This window comes from Nyctereutes procyonoides, unplaced genomic scaffold (genome assembly GCF_905146905.1).
Source record: "Nyctereutes procyonoides isolate TBG_1078 unplaced genomic scaffold, NYPRO_anot_genome, whole genome shotgun sequence".
NCBI lineage: Eukaryota > Metazoa > Chordata > Mammalia > Carnivora > Canidae > Nyctereutes > Nyctereutes procyonoides.
Window position 1 is genome coordinate 39,865,734 of NW_026575043.1, and position 20,151 is coordinate 39,885,884.

The following is a 20,151-nucleotide window of genomic DNA, read 5'->3' on the forward strand; positions in this document are numbered from 1 at the left end:
GCCAAGGCCAAGAGGCAGCAAGAAGTTCATGCCCAGCAACCTGTGGGGAGAGTCTTGCTTCCAACAGATGCCAGGTATCTGAAACAGGCCCTGATTCAGTCTGTTTGATCAGGAGGGTAGACAGAGAACTTGACTCCTAGTGATACTAACAACTCACTTAGTGCTGATCTTTTGCGGGCACTGTGTTACTCTGCATCCCTTTCCACACTGAATCCTTACATGGTGAGACATGCTACATTTGGTGAGACAGCTACAATTATCTTACAATCCCACTTCATAGATACAGAAACAGGAGCTCAGATACGATTTGTGAAGGGAGGAAGCTCAGCTCAAAGGCATGGTATGGGTGTGTTTGTCTAGAGAGCCACTGTTCCAGACACCTGTTATTTCAGTCTCCCTACTTGGTACTTGAATCCAGGGGGACTGCTCCCTCCCCATCAACCTGGACAACTCTGAGGTTTTGACTGCTGGTCCCTCAAATCTAAAACAGCTTGCATTAATCTCTTCCTTTATAGTTTTCAGTGTTCTTATTTATACTTATTAATCCTCTCTGTGCCCCTACTCTGGCCTCTGAGCCCCACATCTCCCTTTGCTGGTCCTTTAGGGGCTAACACTGCTGCTCCCTGTCCAGCTCAGGAGTTCAGTGGGCAGGGCCTGACTCTCTGGTTTCTAAGGAAACCTGGCAGGCAGCTGGGTCAGATCACACACAGGCCCTGGCTATGAACTGTGATTCCTATGGGGGAAGCTGGGTCAGCACAATCCTCATGGCCTGTCCCTGCCCAGCGGTTCCCCGCTGGCCTCCCAAAGCCTGCTCAGCCTCATCTGGGGGATAGGCATGGTCAGCATGATCAGGATAGGAGGCAGCACCTCAGGGAGCGTCTCCTTAATGTTCCTTCCAGATTTTCCTTGGTGTCCAGGGTGCTGAGGCTATGCGAGTGTCCGGTATTCTGCATGTGGGGAGAGAGCCGTGCGTCCAGCCGCAGCTGGTCCAGGCGCTGGGAGACAGGATCGTGTTCAATCAAGAGCTGAAGCGTCTGGCTTGTCTGGCTAATCGCATCCTCCACCTGTAGCCAAGAGCAGTGTAAAGTTGGCTCCTACAGGCTGTCCCAACCCAGGCCACCCACCATCAGCCCAGATGACCCAAGCAGTGTATGGCCAATGTTCAACTTGGCTACTGGTGGCCTCCAGCTGCCAGCGGCCCCACAGTGCCCTCTCCCTGGCATCCTGTCAGATATCCCATTTGTCAGGCCATCCCTGCTGCCCTGGGAATATGCCAGGCTGACACAGGAGGTCACCAGTGATCATAGGTTCAGTGGCAAGACAAAGAGATACACTGGGTGTGGAGAAAGGCAAAGGCCATAGCCTGATGCCTCAGAGGGCCTGTTCCATGTTCCACCCCCACAAAACAAACTGGACACACACTGTACCTCTTCCACTCGGAGTGTGCGGACAGGGGTCCCATTGATCTCTAGGATGCGGTCCCCAGGGTGGATGGCATTGCGGTTGTTGGGACTGATGTGCAACCGGTTGACCCTAGGCCAGACAAGAGTTGAGGCAGGAAGAAGACATCCTAAAAATGTACCTGACCAATTTCACTTGTGCAGGCAGGCTCGCCACATCCCAGGCTCCTACTGGTCCAGCTCCCAAGACCCAGACCACTCACTGGGGAAATGCAACGCCCTTTACAGGGTGCCCTGTCTCAGTGAAGGGCACCCTCCTCACTCACATAATGGCCTAACCCAGAGACTTGGATGGCATCTTCCCTATCTGGAGTTCTCTCACTGCCTCCCAACCCTATCTTCAAAAATCCTACCTTCATTTCATTACCATAGTTACCAACATCTTTCATCTGGATCTTTCAATAGCCTCCTAAATGGTCTCTATACACTACCAGACTTACTCCCTTCCCATTCGATGCCCATGCCAGCAATCCTTCTAGAACTAACCTGGTTGCATCACTTTGTTGCTTATCCTTCAAAAGACCTCCTGAGTCTTCATAATCCAGGCCCTACATGACTTAATAGCCCCTTTCTGGCTATTCCCAACCACCCAATCTAAACCAGACACAACCACAGACTCCCACCTCTGCACTGAACACAATTCCCTCCCCTTTTTATCTAATGAAGTTTTAGTGCAGATCTCCCCTCTTGCTGACTTCCCCAACTCTAGTAACTCTCTCACCTAGACTGCAAGCACCTAGTGCTCAGCACACAGTAAGTGTACAATCACTATTTACAGGGTTAGTAGTCACAGGTGCCTCATTAATGCTATTAGACAAACACAGACTCTTTCCCCATTTGGTCTTTGGCCTGGACCTAGGATGAAGTCTTAACTTCTTTCTCTTCCTTCCTCCATTCATTTACTCAACCAACAAAACAGTAATCAGTGAATATGTACTACATGCCAGGCACTATTCTAGGTCCTGGGCATCCAATACTGAATAAGACAAGTTTCACAAGAAACTAATCAGGAGGACAGATGATAAATGAATATACATAATCAAGCCAGATAATTTCAAAGAATAAGAATGATCTGAAACTTGGCACATGAAAGGTGAGCAACTCTGGCAGTAAGTATCTGGTGAAGCAACTTAGGCAAAGGGAGAGTAATGCCAAAGCCCAAGTGGGTTACAGTATAGTGAGCTCCAGGAGGAAGATATGAAATGGAGGTGAAGGGAGCTCTGCAGCCCCTGTGGCCCATCTATGGACTCTGTAACCGATCCTACTCTAGAGGTTCTCAAAATACTCACTCTTTTACTTGCACAGTGGTGGCATAGTTGGAGCAGGCGCTTTCCACGGACACCGAGAAGCCCCGTCTGCCCTCGGCGGTGGCTGGCATGGAGATGTGTGTGACAGAATATGGCAGCTGGTCCTGCACAGATTCTGTGGAGAGCCTCTCAAACATGGGGGCCAGCACCACCTCATTATGGCACTTCCCACTGGAAAGAGGAACATAAAGGGGGCTAAGATCCTGGAGACACACCTGAAAGCCCCCAGGAACCACTGCACCACGTGGCTTCAATCAATAGTACCCCCATTCCCACTATTACTGCCCTTGCCATGATTCCAGTTGGCCGCTCAGAACGAGGAGCCCAGGGTCTCTGGGGTCGGCTAGGAGTGTGGGTGTGATTGCCAGGGTTCTCTTCGCTCTGCTTCTGACTCACAGTGAGAACCCAATGCCCATCCCCTCTTTGGGCCTTAGCCTGACTGCTTTATTAATGGAGGCAATTGGACTGAGTTGCCTTTAGTTTTCTGGGATCCTTCTCTGAGAGCACTTCCCAAATTCTCTGGGAGGATTGCAGGCAGAGTGTCGTTATTCTCACAGTAGGTAAGGACAGAGGGCAGAGAGATGTTAATTTTCTTGCTTACAGATTACATATGTGATTCTAGACATTGCTGTGATGGGAGTCCAGTGCTCTGATACCCTTGTACTGCTTCTGTTCAACTTGCACTGCCACCTGGTTCTCTCTCTTGGCCACTCTTGTAGAGGAGGATGGACACCACCTTACCAGTAGAGGGTGGTGTGCTGCACCAGGGCATATGCATCCCCATCCTCAATGATCACCTTGCAGCTCATACAGGCAAAGCACTCTGGGTGGTACTTGAACTCCCCGGCCACCTGTGAAGAGGTGGGGGAAAAGGTAGACAGATGACAGACAGACGAAGTGAGTTGTCACTGTTGCTGGAGGGCAGGGGTGGATGAATGACCTCTAATCTAATATCTACAGGTCCTAGTCACAATCCACCTTTGCACTCCCTGCCCTAGAGCTTCCAGAGGATCAGATAGAGGTTTCCCTGTCATTTCTGAGATTACAAAAAACTGTTTTGGTCTTAGCCATGATAACAAGTTCCCAGAAGTCATCATCCTCACCAGAAAGGCACATTTCCTCTAACACAAGGTTGGCAAATCTGTAACTAGGCTTAAAGCCCTTTTCTGGAACAGGGAGGAGAGGTGGAACCTCTAACAACCCATTCCAACTCATTCCCATTCTCTGCACCCAATTTTGGTATATCTTCCCATCAACCTGTAATGTGCTCCCTTGAGCCATTCATCCCATTGTATTGGAGATCCTCCCTGCCCATCCACTCACCCACTCCCAATATTGGATTGTTAAGTTTTCACAGAAAAATCTTACCTGGCATTTGATTGGTACTCAACAAATATCTGTTAAATGATTGAAGAAATAAAAGGGAAGGCCTTGGCTGATGGAAGACTAGAAGATGAAAGGCCATGGGGAACCAGAGTGGACTCTGATGGCCAAGAGGGACTCACTCACCATGACGGGCCCTGTCATCATCAGAGAGCACCCATGGCAGAACTCCCCAAATTTCCCCCAGTAGTCCTTGTGGCAGTAAAGCTTCCCATCCTTCTCATAGTACCAGTTGGTGAGGGAATCCTGGCATTCTGAACACCTGAAAAGCAAGACAAGAAATTCTTCTCGATCCTTGGAACCAGGCTACACAGGCCATCTCTAGCTCCCAGGTTTAACAACAAAATGGACAGATCTCTCTTTGATCCAAAGCCAGGATGGGGGAAAGTACAGTTTACTGCTCTCCTCTCAAAGGAAAGTCAATTCCGAGTGGGGATCCCAGAAACAAGCTCTATATTGCCTGCCTCACTTAGCACACTAGTGTTGTTGTTTTTTTTTTTTTAAACATTTTTGGGTCTTGAAGCCCTTAGAGAATCTAGTAAGAGTCAAGAACCCTCTTAGAAAAAGACACATACAAGGAAAATGTGCATATTATTTAGGTATGGTATGTGTGTGTGTCGAAGACTGAACCCTGGTTATGGCTCCAGTTAAGAACCTCTGGTCTAGACAAGTATCTTGATGAACCAAAGCTCAATCATCTCTGTTCTTCAAAAACCTACCCATCGCCAACACCACTGCTGATGCAACAATTTTGTTAAAAAAAATTATGTTAAGGGTCGCCTGGGTGGCTCAGCGGTTCAGGGTCTGCCTTCAGCCCAGGGAGTGATCCTGGAGTCCCGAGATGGAATCCCACATCAGGCTCCCTTCATGGAGCCTGCTTCTCTGCCTGAGTCTCTGCCTCTCTGTGTCTCTCATGAATAAATAAAATCTTTTAAAAAATTATGTTAAGTGTTAAGAAACAATCAAGCAAATCCAGAATGTGGGTCATTCTGTAAGACTACTGGTCTTGATTCTTCCAAAAACTTAATGACATAAGGGGAAAAAGGTACAGGGATTAAAAAAGCCTGGAGACACAGCAGCCAAATTTAACACCTAAAACTAGGATTCAATTCTGGATTAATAAACAAAACAGGGATGCCTGGGTGGCTTATTGGTTGAGCATCTGCCTTTGGCTCAGGGCGTGGTCTCAGGGTCCCAGGGTAGAGTCCCACGTCGGGCTCCCTGCATGGGGCCTGCCTCTCTCTCTCTCTGTGTCTCTCATGAATAAACAAATAAAATCTTAAAAAAAGAAAAAGAAAAACAAAACAGCCTTGAGTGACATTTTTGGAACTGAGGAAATTTGAGTTTGGGCTATACATTAGATTATATTGTGAAATTACTACCCATTTTCTTAGGTACAACAATGATATTTTGGTTATATGGAAGAATTTTTAGAAGAAACAGTAAGGGTGAAGGTCAAGATATGTACAACCTACTTTTATACAGTTCAGCAAAAATAAAATACATTGTGTGTACATACTTGGAGAAAGTGACTTAAAGTCAACTAATCTAGGTGAAGCATACATGGGTATTCTTTGAACTATTCTTTCAATTCTATATATTTGAAAATTTTCAAACTAAAATGTGTGTGTGTGGGGTGGGGGCAAAATTCCATTAGCACTGTGCACGATATACATGTTAGACCCACAGCTCCTTTCTCCTCCAGTTATCTGGTTGTAAAGCTCCACTCCTCCATCAGGTTGAATGTGTTCTCGGGCCAAGTCTACACAAGATAAGCTTCTCATTTCTGAGTCTCTCAGCACCCAGAGCTAAGGGCTTCCAGGAATGCTGAGCCCATGCCATCTTTCTTCCCAGTGAAGATTCTATTCTTGTTGTCAAGACTTTGTACCACCCACCTGGCCACATCCTTTCTCCTGAGAGGCAGGATGGAGTGGCCTCTTAGTGTGAATCCTGACCCTGCCAAGTTATGACATCTTGGGGAAGTTAACCTCACTTCTCTGACCCAGTTTTCTGATCTGTAAAATGGACTACTGTGAAAATGAAGCAGTATCAAACTCTATGTAGGTTTCTGTAAAGGCTAAGTACACTAGGAACTCAGTAAGTGTTAACTGCTTTTAAAGATGATGCTAATGCTAGCTGCTCACATTATTTGCCACTTCCTCCACTAGCTGGATAGCTCTGGACAACTTTTCTCAGTTGCTTTTCCTCCTTGACAAAATGTGACTAATAGCATCCTGCTACAAAGAGCACTGTGAAGACTAAGTGAGCTAATGTATGAAGAAAGCCTTTTGCAAATTGTGAAGAGCAAAGCAAGGTATTATTATAGTAGCTTGCTAGGCACTGCAGATATGAGATAGACATGCAAGTTTCCCTACTCCACTTTCCAAAAGCTTATAATGAATTGGGGAAGAGAAAGTCTAAACAAAACTTAACTATGAAAGGTGAGAGATCACAATGGGTGCTACTACTTCTGGGCACTGCAGGAGGTAGAGGAGGGAGACAGGAAGGAGTTGAAGCAGCTACAGAAAGCAATTGAGCTAGGGAGGTCTAGAGAAGCAGGACCCTGAGGATCTCTCTCTATGGAGTGTCCAGTTCCCCCCGGCTGTTCAACACTGATAGCTTCTGCCATCAGCCATTGTTATCCTAAAGCATTTCTTCTTGTTCTTTGGATGATGAACTTCAGGGACTTAAGAGCTGAGTATGGCATGAAGAGTATGGACACGAAGTACCTAGAATGGTGCAAGAATTATGAATTATAGGAGATGGTGGGGAAGACCCTATTCTGGGCATGCAGCTCAAATTCCTCTCAACATAAAAAGCATAATGGATGAGGTCTGAATTGGGAAGAAAGAGGTCTGGTTCAAATTCTTGGGAGCTACATGCCCTCGGACAAGGCCCTTTCTCTCTGTGGGTATAGTTTCCATCTGTAAAATGAAGGAATTAGGCCATACCCCAGATGCCCCTAATTCTGTGCATATCTAGGTCTTTCCCTAAATGATCTAAGGTTCAAATTTCAGAATCACCACTTACCACAACTGATCTTGGGCTGGCTGCTTCACTTCTCATTTGTGAAATGGAGACATCACTACCTACTTTCAGGGTAACAGTGAGGACATTAAATCCACTTCTGAGTAAGTATGAGGAACCTAGCAAAGGGCCAGCACTAGAAGTGGGGGGCTTCCTTCTTGCCTCCCAGCTTCTGATTTGAAGCTCCTAGATTGTGAGCTCCTTGAGGACAGGAGCAGTGTCCCATTTACTGTTGGTAGATTCAGCACCTAACAAAGGGCACAAGAGAGTAAGCCCTTTGCAGATGTTTCCAAACTAAAAATGGTGGGAGTGGCAAGAACCAGCAGTCCAGGTGGGACTGCGAACATTCTGTGGCTCAGTCACCAAGTCTTGCTCCTCTCCTGTCTGCAGTGGAGAAGAGCTTGTGCATGTCTATTTGCACCCAAATGCAGTTCCTGGGCCCTGTTACACCCTCTCAATGGTATGTGTGCTGCAGGGCACAGGAGTACCAGAACACGTCCTCCTTTCTACTGCCAATATCCTGCTTTTGTTTGTTGCAAGTAGCCCTGGCCAGGCCCAGGAGAGTGGGGAGACAAACGAGTGCAGACATGCAGGAGAGCCACACCAGGCTTCTGGGAAGAACACCTGCCTGGAGAACGACATTACCAGTGCACACATCTGTGTCAAGGAATGCCTTTGAAGGGTATGGCCAGCTACAGAGTCAAAGTCAGCTGCTACAGGTGTCTGAAGAAACAGCTGATCGGAGGGCTGGTTATGGGTCTCTAAGCGGTTTTGTCAGAGAACACAATTGGTTCTCACTGGAGTGGGAGACTTAAGAGACTGAGTTTAGATATTAAGAAGTTACTGCTACCTGTTACTTGAATGCCAACCATATTTTAGGTGCTGTATGAGGTGCCTTACTTACTTGATCTCTAATCTTGATCACATCCTGCAAGATTACAGGATTATCCCTGTTCTATAGACCAGAGACAGAAAAGCAGAGTCAAGTCACTTTTGTAAAGTCACCCAACACATACACGATGGAGCTGGAGTTATAACGTGTGTGTACTTGGCCATTTTCACTAGACCACATCACCTGAGTAATGCAGCACATCCACTAAGCTGGTCCTCAGGATTTGCATCTGTGAAAATAAGGAGGCTGGAGCCCAAAGAGCTCAAGTCCCTTTGAGTGTTAACACTTCATAAGGTTTCTCCTTAAATCCAAGTACTGAATGTTAAATGGCACAATGATTCTCTTCCTTCCTTTAGCCCACAGCCTTGTGTTCCCCAGCAGTCTCTGCCTTTTTGAGAATCCAAAACACACTCTGGAAATTTAAGGTGCTACCCCCAAAAATCCCCCCTCAGATTCTTGGAGGCCACAGCAACAATATGTTTCTCCCAAAGCTAAGGCTTTTTTCCAGCTTTGTTTCTTAAGGTTTCAAGTGAAAGTCAAAATCTGCCCTAGCTGCAGGCTGCCCAAGAGCATCCAGCTTAGAAGTAGTGGAGTTGGTGGCAGAGCCCTAAACCGAGGTCTGAGGCATCAGTTACCACCCTCTCCCAAGCAACCAGAGTGAACAGAGCTAAAACCCTCCAGCCAGAAGAGATCATGGAGAGCCCACATGCACTAAGAACAATATCCAAAATTCCTTTCTCAAAGCACTATAGAGGGCCTGGGTAGCCACAAAGTGAACTGAACCTTGATGGTTACTTCAGTGGGTAGCTCAGATCCAAATTAAGGACTTAAAAAAAAATTATTTATTTTTAGAGAGATATAGTAAGAGAGCAAGTACACAAGCAGAGGGGAGGAAGAGGAGAGACAGAAGGAGAAGGAGAGAGAAAATCTGAAGCAGATTCCCCACTGAGCATGGAGCCTGATCTGGAGCTCGATCCCAGGACCTTGAGATCATGACCTGAGCTGAAATCAGTAGTCAGATATTTAACTGACTGAGCCACCCAGACACCCCTAACAATTCCATATTTAAGTAATCTCCATACCCAATGTGAGGCTTGAACCCACAACCCGAAGATCAAGAGTCACATGCTCTATAGATCAATCTAGCCAGGGACCCCAAACTTAGGACTTTGGAGTCAGCAAGGAACACACAGGTTAAAAAAAAAAGAAAAAAAAGAAAAAAAGAAAAAAAAAGATAATCAGGTTGAAATTCTTACAAATAACTCAAGACCTGGGTCCACATGCCTTCATTGCTTGCCATTTACTATCTATGTCACCTCAAGCCAGTTATTTCATGACTCTGGGGCTTAGTCTACACATCTGTACGTTGGTGATGATAAAATCTCATGAGTTTATGAGAATTACTTACAAATATCTCGAATGATCCTAGGCTCACAGCAGGTGCCCAGTAAATGTTCATTTCCCTCCCTCCCTTTTTTAATTTGAGAACACCAAGGGCAAAAGTAGACAGGTTCCTTTTCCTCCCATGCCTAAGCAGTATAGATCTGTATCTTGGCCCAGAACCAAACAGATTTCTGTGAGTAGAGAAGGTCCTAAAATGAATTATTTAATCAATTAGAAACCAATTGATTGTGACGCCTGGGTTGCTCAGTGGTTGGGCATCTGCCTTTGGCTCAGGGCGTGATCCTGGGTCAGGGGATACAGTCCTACATTGGGCTCCCTGCGAGGAGCCTGCTCCTCCCTCTATGTTTCTGCCTCTCTCTATATGTCTCTCATAAATAAAAACTAAAAAAAAAAAAAAAAAAGAGAGAGAGAGAGAGAGAGAGAGAAACCAATTGATTATTATCAATTCCTATCAATTGGGAAATAGTTACTGTGTATCTAGGATGTGCAAGACCAAACAGGCAAGGTGCTATGCTGGGAGAAGCCAAGTGAGACAAGACATGGGCCCGCCCTCACTCACATGCAAATTCTTCAGACCAAATGTTTACAGGTAAGTTTTCAACCTTAGGTAGTTGAAGTAGTCACTATTACAATGGATTTTCAAAGGTTAAAGAATAAGCCCTCCCATGTCCTGGTAAAGGCCTGGCTGGATGTTCATATTTAGTCTCTGGAATGAGCAGAAAGACTGTTGGGGAGAAGCTGCTTCCAGCCCCTTGCCTCTAAGCTCTGACTGGGCTAAAAAAGGGGAAATGGGCAGGTCTTTCTGCCACAGCCTGAGGGTACTGTGACCAGGCATGCCAAGTCCTCTCTAGGAACAGAAGGGTGGATATAACAGGGGTCCTGAGATGCTGGCCCACCAGAGCCCAGTCTCCTGCCACTGAATTTTCATTATTATTCCTTTTTCCTGCAGACCCTGTAGACTGAAACAGGCTGTCAATAAGACTGTAATTATTATGGACTATGCTGTTACCCTGCTAAAGAAAAATTAACCTAACACATTATAAGCCTCTGATCAGCAAGAAAGCAAGAAGTGTTACCAAAGTGTGTTGATTCAGTTCCAACCAAAAGCCAAGAAACCTGTATATTCAAGTAATTTGTGCCATCATACAAAAGTTAAGGGATTAGGAAAAAATAGAGAAGAGCTTGTGTGTCTCTGAGGAGCCACAGGAGTTGCGAAGTTATTACTCACCTGATCTGAGTCCTTCACTTTTCAGGTAAGAGAGTCCTAAAGGAACTAAAGCAGCTGCCAAATGTTACTGCTAAGCTGGGCAGAGTTAAGAATAATTTTTCCCTTTAAATGTGGGTTGCTTTAGAATAAAAAGATGCACTTGTTTTCTTCAAGAGGCAATGTGTAAATCAAACCCATTAAATCTATGTTGGACAATAAGGGAAATTCTATAGAAGAAAAATTCTTTAAAGATGTCAGACAAAAGTGACTCCTTAATTTACCTCTTCTGTAAATTCCAATTTGAGGCGTTTTCTTACTCGGGAGCACACCTATAATTGTGCCCCCGCCCCCCTCCACTAGTGGCATTGGCGGAAAACTGTGCACTCTGTTGAGCGCAGTCTGTCAGGCAGGCAGGGGGTGTACAGGGTACAGAAATTACATTCTTCATTCCCCGCTCCCTCGTCCCTCCCTTGTGCATTGTCACGCCTGATCATGTCCCCGTGGAATTTGGTTGCGTCACTTTCCTGCAACCACAGCCCTAGAACTCCTGTGGACTTTGTACTCCCCCAGACACTTGGGGTCAAGGACTTAATTTGTTTCACAGAATCTGGCAAGGGTTGTGTTCAGAAGCCCAGAAAGTCCAACTCCTATGCTCTGCAGTGGAGGAAACTGAAGCCCAGGGAGGGGACTGGCACCTGGTCAGAGAGGAGCCCTTGAGGGATGCTCTGTAATAAGGGAGGGAGCTGATGGTGGGAGCAGTATTCTGACCAGTGACTGTGGTGTTTGATTAGACTGATACCTGGGAGAGCAGAAGGTCTGGGTGGTCCCTCCTGTGGGGTACAGAGCCCTGCACGCTGGCCATCTCTCCAAAAGTGGCTCCAGGAATGCGGCCTCTCATTTGGGGGAGGTGAGGGGGCTAAAATGAGTCAGTACCCCCCTGACTCCAGCTGGGCAAACAAGAACTAGGGTAGAGAGGGAAGTCAGGTTCCCCAGAGGCACGGAGACAGAGCAGGACAAGGAATAGGCAAACCTGGGGGGGCACTGGTGGCATGACCCTCAAAAAGTCCAGGTTGAAGGGTACTTGGGTGGCTCAGTGATCTGGTAGTTCTGGGATCAAGCCCCACATCGGGCTCCCCATGGGAAGCCTGCTTCTCTGCCTATGTTTCTGCCTGTGTCTCTCATGAATAAATAAAATCTTAAAAAAAAAAAAAAAGGCCAGGTTCAGAGTTCATTATCTGCTCTAGCTCCTGAGTTATGTCCTGTCCCCAGAGATTAAGAGGGGCACAGCATTCCCTGCTCCTAACGGAACAACCCCTCCCCCAAGCTGCCTTTCCAGGACTAAGAGTAAGGGGGATTAATGAGGCTCTGGTCTAAACTAGTGGCTACTTCAATACTCGATTCCACATGGCAAAATCTGCTCTTAAACTCAAGATCAATTCACACTGGCTCTTCAGAAAAGAAGCTCTGCCATCCCTTCAATGTGCCAGGCAAACTATGGGGGGCCCTTTTATTGGACTCTCTCTGCTGGGAGAAGAAAGCAGAGACTGCCCTTGGAGGAGGTGTGAGCAGAGGAAGGTGCAGCCTCCTGAAGAATGAAAACAAACGCAGGAAGATGGGAAAGGCTGACCAGAGACCTCATAAGTTAACTCTGTTGAAGGTGGTTGCTTCCTTAAAATGGGGATACATACTGCCCGCAGGCTTTGAGAGAATTAAAGGATAAAGTGCCCAGCAGGATGCCTGAAGAGTCAGCACTGAGGACTAGTTCTCTTCTCCCTCCCCCAAATCCAAAGGCTTCCCACCACTCTACCAGGGTCCAGTAATTCCGTGAAACCACATGGTGTTCTGCTTTTCTGCTCAGAGCATGGCCACCTGACTAGTATCCTGGCAGCGAGGTCTGGGCATGAAGCTGGGTTGGGGAAGCCAAAAGGGAGAGGTCGACCAGGACCACTGGTGAGGGGGAGGCAGCCCTTGGAACAACAGGCTGCTCCCAAAGAATGAAAACAAGCCCCACCCTGGCCAGGAATGGCTCCATTCAGGAGGGACCCTGAGGGCCAGAAACCCCCTGGGGAGTTTCTGTTGGAGGTAGGGTGGGGCGGAGTGCAAAGAAAGGCAGGTCAGAAGTAGAAAGTTTCCACATCTCCCTCTGAGAAACCCCACAGAAAAAGGCCAGCAGAGGTCTCAGGCCTGGAGATCTGGCCTGTGGGGGGCGGGGGCCGAGGGGGGCCAGTAGTGGTGGCCAGAAGCTCAGGAACAGTCTAAAGCCAATTGCCCCACTCTTGGAAGCCCTGCCCAGTCTTTCCCTAGCAACCGTACTCACCTGGGAGCTCAGAACCCCTTAACGCCAGAGGCAAATGTGCCTGCCCTTAATAGAGAAAAACATTTATAGAGCACCTACTGTGTACCAGGTTGCCCACACCCAAGCCTTGCCAGCTTCTAACATGCTGTTTGACAAAACCTGTCCATCCTGCTTGTTGGGACAAATTCCTGGCAGACAGCACGGCCTGCAGGTAAGACACGTGAAAGCTGGAAGAAAGCACCCTATTTGTGCTCTTCCCCCGGAAGCAGTAACACCAAGAACAGGCAGGGTCACTCCCTCTTTTGGAGGCTCTTTCAGGTATGCCTGGGAAGGAAGGAGAGCCAGAGTTCCCCTGGAACCTCCGTCTGGGCATATCCCTCACCTCACCATTCCTAGAACATGGTGGGAAGCTTCACCAGGCCTATTCTGCTTGGGAAGAGCTTCTGCTAGCTTCTGCCTGACAGAAAACGGTGGTCAAGGGACACATGAAATCTGAGAAGCAGGTTTAGGGAGGCCTCTGCCCTCCCCTCAGGACCAGGGGCCATTAGAGGAGATGGAGAGGGGGACTCAGAGCCCAACTCACCGAAAGGGGTCTCTGGAGGTGAAGTAAGCCGGGATGGACAAGTAACTCCCCATCTTCTTCCCACACCAGATAAACAAGCTCAGCTGCAAACCCGTCTGGGAGTGCCTCAGGCTGGCTGCAGACGGCCACCATGACAGGCCCACGGCTCTCGGCACCTCTGGCTGTGGGCGGGCTGCCCAGGGCTCACCTCTCCCTCCGGAGAAGCCAGAGGGACGTGAGGATTCCGGGCCACTTGCCCCCCGGCAGATTCCTGCAGGGGGTCATGGCTGGGATGGCTCCTCCCCAGTTCTCGGAAGCTCCGGTGGATCCTCAGAACTCCGAGAGAACCACCTCTCTGCAGAGGCTACACACACACACACAGGGATTCCTGGGCTGGGGCCGGTGACTAGCTAAGAAAGAAGCGCTGCTGTCAAGTTAGCCTTCTTCTTCAGTCCCTCCCCTGATGAGGGAGGGAGGGAGGGAGGGAGGAAGAGGAGGGGCTCCTCGCGGAACCGAGGTGTGTGGTTGGAGCAGCTATTAGGAAATAGACCTTGCAGGCAAGGGGTGGAGCTGGGCTGGAGGGAGGCTGCAGGCTAGCGCCGCAGACAATAACCAGGACTGGCTGAGCGTCCATCTCTGAGCTCCGGGAAGGGCAGGGCAGAGAAAGAGAGAGAGCACATCTACCCCCAAGTGTCCCCAGCCTGAGGAGCTGCCCAAAGCATAGTTAATTCTGCTCGGAGGTGAAGGAAAGCACGGGATACCAACTCCAGGCCAAACCACGCCCCCCTGAAAGCGGTGTGTGTGGGGGGTGTCTCTTGGGCAGGGGAGGCAGGTCTACAGAGACCCAGGTCCAGAGAACTGCCCTCTAGATGCTTTGAGCTGGCATCTACTGGGTCCTGGCACTAGGGTCCCCATTCATCCTTTCCCTCTGCCTGGCCTGGGGACAGCCCCCAGAACTAGCCAACGGGGGCTGCCACTCCATTTCTGGGCAGAGCTATGCTGAGCAGGAGGAAACAAGGCCTAGAGGGTTAAGTGACACCTGAAGTTTCCCCATGTAACAAGCATTGTATAAGCACTCTCATATTGCTCCAAGATGGGAATTATCTCCATAAACAAGGAAAGCAAGGTTCAGAGAGATTAGCTAACTAACCCACGGCCAAAATACTAGTCAGTGGCAGGCCTGGGATTTAAATGTAGGCCCATGTGAGCCCAGAGCTCATTCTCTTTTAGGGGAAATATCTCCCTTAAAGCCTTTCTGCAAGTTGGAGACAGCACAAACCGGAGTCCAGGTCATCTATCACCTCTCTTTCATTGCCAGAACACCATCCATTGGCCCCAGGGGGCAGTGGTGCTGCTTCTGCTGTGGCCATGGCAACCAGGCTGAAAAATGGGGCATGATGGAGGACAAAGCTGGGAGTGCCTGTGCGGATGATGGGCCTAAGTATCTGGAGGGGCAGCCTGGCTGAAAAGCACCAGCTGAGGGGATGACCAAACCAGAGTCCACCATTAAGAAAGCCCCTTATCCCTCTGGCTGCAGGACTGTGAGGGGAGAAGCAAGGTTGCTGGATTGGGACACATCCAGACCCCTCTGTTGGACTTGAGCAGCTCTCTCCCACCAAGCACACATTCTTCTCTACTGAAGTCACCCTGTCACTGTGAAAGGAAAGTCTATGACAAAGGTGGTGGCTGGGTTACAAGGGAACATTTTCCTATTCCTCTACTGATTGGGCACACAGGTAACAATGAATGTGATAAGAGAGACTGTGTTTGCACCCTGTTATAAGCTACCATTTATTAAACACTTTGTATGTTCCAGGCTCTGTGTTAACCGCTCTCCATCTGTTAATTATCTGAGTTAAATTGCCAATATATGGGGTAGATGTTATCCCCATTTAACAGATAAGGAAACTGAGGTTTGGAAGGGTTTCATCAATAACCTGAAGACAAACAGCTGGTAAGTGGTGCAGCTGGGTTTCAAACCTAGTCAGTATGATTGTAGATCAGGAGTTTCCATAAAGGGCCAAAGAACAAATATTTTAAGCTTTGCAGGCCTACACAAATATAGACTCTGTCACTGCAGTGCCAAAGTGGCCATATATAAAATGTAAACAAATCGATGTGGCTATTTTCCAATAAGCCTTTATTTATAGACAATGAAATTTGAATTTCATGTAACTTTCATGTGCCATGAAATATTCTTTTGCTTCCCCAACCCCAATCATTAAAAAATGTAAAAATCACAGGCCATACAAAAACAGGCAATGGAATATAGTTTGTCAATTGTTCTGCAGCCAAGGAACTCAACCACTCTGTCTACTGCCCTAATAGTGAAGACCAGCTTTTGGCACAATTGCAGAACTCAGCCACATCTATCTACTGGCACACAGACACCACACTCCAGCCCCAGAGGCAGCCAGCAGGGAGTAAGCACTGGATGGGCACTCACCCTGCACCAAGCACTGCTCACAGCACTCACACATACAAATGAATTTAACCCACACTAGTCAGTAGTGCTATGCTCTCTCCCTTTTTACAGAGGGAGGAATTGAAGTACAGAGTTTAAATTGCTTGTATGAGGTTACTCAGCTGTATAAGTGAGAGAAGTCAGGATTCGAACCCAGGCTTTTTATACTGAGCTCCACCATCACTATGCTAGAGCCTGGTCTGGGCCTGGAGCCAGAATGTCTGGGTCTGAATGCGACAATGCACTGTGTGTAAGCCCTTGGCACAGAGTCTGGAACACATTAAGAGTTGATAAATGTTAGCTGCTAATATCATTAAGACTATTGTTACTACCACTATGAGCTAGCTATGTGGCCTTCAGCAAGTCACTGCCTCTGTCTGGGCCTTGGTTAAGTCTCTAAATAGCTTCTGGCTCCAACATTTGTCAACCCTATAAGGGTGCAGAGGGCTCCCTGTTTTCCTTGCATCTCAAGTTGAGTTTAAACCTCTTGAGCCAGCTCTGAGGTGATTGAGATCCCAACCTGAGGGCCACACAGGAGCCACAGAAGAGGAAGGTTGGAAATGGGAAACAACACACAGGATACGAAATGGCTCATCCAGCTGGAGAGCTGGGAGCTTTCTTTCTCCCAGCAATAGAGCCAACTGTTTCTCACCAAAAATCTATTATGTTCTCTTGTAATTTGATCAGGCAAGAAGGGGGCCCCAAATTAAGTCTGGAACTAGCAAATTATCTTCTAATTGCACCCTCTGATTTTCATCTGATGAACAGAGTGCAGATGGAAGAAAATGAAAGCCACAAAGAGACTGGGGCCAGGGAGCCCATGAGCATAACTCCTCTTGACATTTCACACAGCTCTGCTGTTCCAGCGGCGGCGGGTGCAGTGAGTCGGTGTCTAGGAATGTGAGCAGGAGGCTGCAGGCGTTCTCTATTCCCCCTCACTCAGCTTACAAAGGACTCAGTAGGTGGGTGGGTGTGTGGGGAACTAGTATGAGGGCTTCTCAATGCCATGAAAACCGCCTCCTCTTTAAAGAGGGGAGCAGCCTCTCCGCATGTCCTGAGCGGAAGCCCCTCCTAGGTGGAATCCATCTGACCTCCATAAATCCAGCCTTCAGGAGGAACCACTGAAGGACTGATCACCAGATGTGATAAGCTGCTGGCTGCTCAGACCCAAGCATGTGGTTCCTCAAGGACAACTTCAAAGGGACTAAACCACCCAGAACTGGGAGGTGAAAGGTCACATTGGAGACTATACATCCCCCTCGTGTCCTTGGATACTGGCCCTGGACGGAAAGCTGCTCTTCTAGGTCCCTAGGTTAGCAGGCAGAGGATTCAGCAGTTATGGATGCCAGAGGCAACTGCAAGGATCCTTGGATTGGCAGTTACAGACAGGATAAAATGGCAGGAGAGGTACTAATCTCCTGCACATTTCACAAGTTGAAAACCTGATGAGGAGCCAAGCAAGCTGATTCTGAAGAATCAGCTGAGATGCAAGAGGTTGAAGGCAATAGCCTTTCAGGCTGGCAGCCCCAAGTGAGCACTCCAGTGAGTAGTCCATGAATCACCAGGACCTCTCCTCAAAAAGCAGCTCTGGTCAGAAAAATCTGAAGTCCAAGGAACTGTGTTCATGTGGGGCCCTCTATTGGCCAGGAGGACTCCAACCAAGAAAGGGAGCTCCCGGGGACTCCATAGCTTCTGAGCCTTGAAAGGTGAGCATTGCCACCTTCCTCTACTGACCATTTGTCCAGCCTCTGCTCCTCCTCTCTTTCAACATGACTGTAGCAGTCATATTTCTAAAACAGGAGTCCTGGAAATTCCACTGATAGAAATTTTACCCAGATGGGGTGCCTGGGTGGCTCAGTCTGTTAAGCGTCTGCCTTCAGCTCAAGTCTTGATCCGGGATCTTGGGATCCAGCCCCACAGCAGGCTCCCTTTTCCCTCTCTCTCTGCTGCTCCTCCTATTTGTACTCTTTCTCTCAAATAAGTAAATAAAATCTTAAAAAAAAAAAAAGAAAAATTGCCCTGAGAAATATTCCTATAAATGAGCTAGGACATGGATCTAGTACTTTTTAATACTAAAAGATTAGGAACAGTCATGTATCCAATAATGAGTGGGCTAAATACAATTACACATGCTACTACAGATTATTATTTTTTTTACTACAGAATATTATGTAGCTGTTAAAAATAATGAGGTAGGGCAGCCCCGGTGGCACAGTGGTTTAGCACCACCTGCAGCCCGAGGTGTGGTCCTAGAGATCCGGGATTGAGTCCCATGTCGGGCTCCTTGCTTGGAGCCTGCTTCTCCCTCTGCCTGTGTCTCTGCTTCTCTCTCTGTGTGTCTCTCATGAATAAATAAATAAAATCTTAAAAAAAAATAATGAGGTAGACTCCAGGTACTGAAACAGAAGTTGTCCTGAGTGAGATGTTACATAAAAAAATCCAAGTATCAGATACAGTGTATACTATAATCCCACTGTTTAAAAACTCTAGGTGCATAATCCTTAGAGATCATCTGGAAGACTCCACTACTTGGTTGTTTCACCTTTCAAGTAGTGAGACATCTAGAGGCAGAGATAAAAATAGCATTCATTTCTACCTTTTTTTTTTTTTTTAGATTTTTTATTTATTTACTCATGAGCGACAGAGAGAGAGAGAGGGGCAGTGACACAGGCAGAGACAGAAGCAGGCTCCATGCAGGGAGCCCCACGTGGGACTCGATCCTGGATTTCCAGGATCACACCCTGGGCTGCAGGCAGCACTAAACCCCTGTGCCACCGGGGCTGCCCATTTTGATACTGTTTCCATTTTTTTTTTTTACACTTATGTGTGCTTTTTATTTTTATATTCATGAGAGACAAGAGAGACAGAGGTAGAGACATAGGCAGAGGGAGAAGCAGACTCCCTGTGGGGAGCCTGATGTGGTACTCGATCCCGGGATCCTGGGATCCTGACCTGAGCCAAAGGCAGGTGGTTCAACTACTGAGCCACCCAGATGCCCCAATAAATAAAATCTTAAATAAAAAAAAAGGAGCCCCAAGTCCCACCTCCTCACATTTTCCCCCTAGTGCCCCTTTCCAAAGGCAAAGCGTACCTGGTGTACTACACCTCAGACTCCTGGGGTTATTTCTCTTTCTTTCTTTTTCTTTTCTTTTCTCTTTCTTCTTTTCTTTCTTTCCAGATTTATTTATTTGAGGGGGGGGTGAGGGGATGGGGTAAGGTGCACAGGAGAGCAGGGGGAGGGACAGGAGAGGGAGGAAAGAAGCAGACTCCCCACTGATGTGAGGCTCAATCCCACAACCCTGAGATCATGACCTGAACTGAAATCAAGAGTTGGCCACTTAATTGACTAAGCCACTCACTCTCCTGGGGCTATTTATCCAGCTTCCCCAACAGGGTTAAGCTGGCCACCTCCTGCCCCATTCCACTTCTTGACCCAGCCACATAGGTTTTCCCAAGCCTTTGCTGACTTAGTTCCTCCTGTAATGTCTTCCATCTTCAGGCTGGTGGATGTCTCCTCCTTTTTCCAGGTCCAGTTCCAACAGAGCACTCCATGTCCTCCGGGAAGAGTTCCCTTCATGTGTCCCTAAGCACCACACACAGGAAGGGCTCTAAGCCAGTATCTGTCTAGTGCCAGATCAAACTACATGCGGCCCATAGCAGATTCACATTGCATCCAGAGATGCCCACTACATGAACATGTGACTCAGGAACTCCCTTATGAGCAACCACAGTACTAGAGTGATGATGGTAACTAATATTTATAAAGCATTTTCAGTTTACAGAAAATGAAAATACTTCATTTAGTTTAATCCCTGCAACAACTTCACAAGGTATACCTATATAGCACAGACCGGGTAAGGGAAGTCAAGAGGTGTTAGGTGATTCATCCAAGGTTACTGCTGGGAAGTGCAAGACTGAGATTAAAAGCTGCCTTGCTGACCTCAAATCCCATGCCTTTTTCTCAGCGTGAGCCCTAGTAAGGTGTTTAGGAATCTCACCTCTCCAATACAGGGCCTCAAACTGCTGGGTGTGTTGAATTCCTGCACCTGATTTTTCTAGGTTTCCTGCTCACATTCTTACTGTCAGAACTTGCCAAATGCCTTGTGGAAATCAAGAGAGTGTCTCATGACTTCCAATTCAGTGAAAACA

The 20,151-nt window shown here is 47.6% G+C and overlaps 1 protein-coding gene across 2 annotated transcripts in view; it reads right to left on the minus strand.

The window, feature by feature from the left end:
* The window catches only part of LIMK2 (LIM domain kinase 2), a 58,648-nt gene that overhangs the window by 13,136 nt on the left and 25,361 nt on the right, over positions 1–20,151 (minus strand). Inside the window, exons 1-6 of one of the 2 annotated variants that reach the window (XM_055322688.1) lie at positions 13,560–13,999; positions 4,277–4,412; positions 3,509–3,618; positions 2,750–2,938; positions 1,428–1,533; positions 868–1,064 (exon numbers count right to left, since the gene is read on the minus strand). In XM_055322688.1, coding sequence (XP_055178663.1) covers positions 868–1,064; positions 1,428–1,533; positions 2,750–2,938; positions 3,509–3,618; positions 4,277–4,412; positions 13,560–13,612 — 791 coding nt within the window. In that variant the 5' untranslated portion in view covers positions 13,613–13,999. Of the gene's footprint in view, positions 1–867; positions 1,065–1,427; positions 1,534–2,749; positions 2,939–3,508; positions 3,619–4,276; positions 4,413–13,559; positions 14,000–20,151 lie in introns of those variants that run through there. The other variant, XM_055322687.1, reaches the window with a different exon arrangement.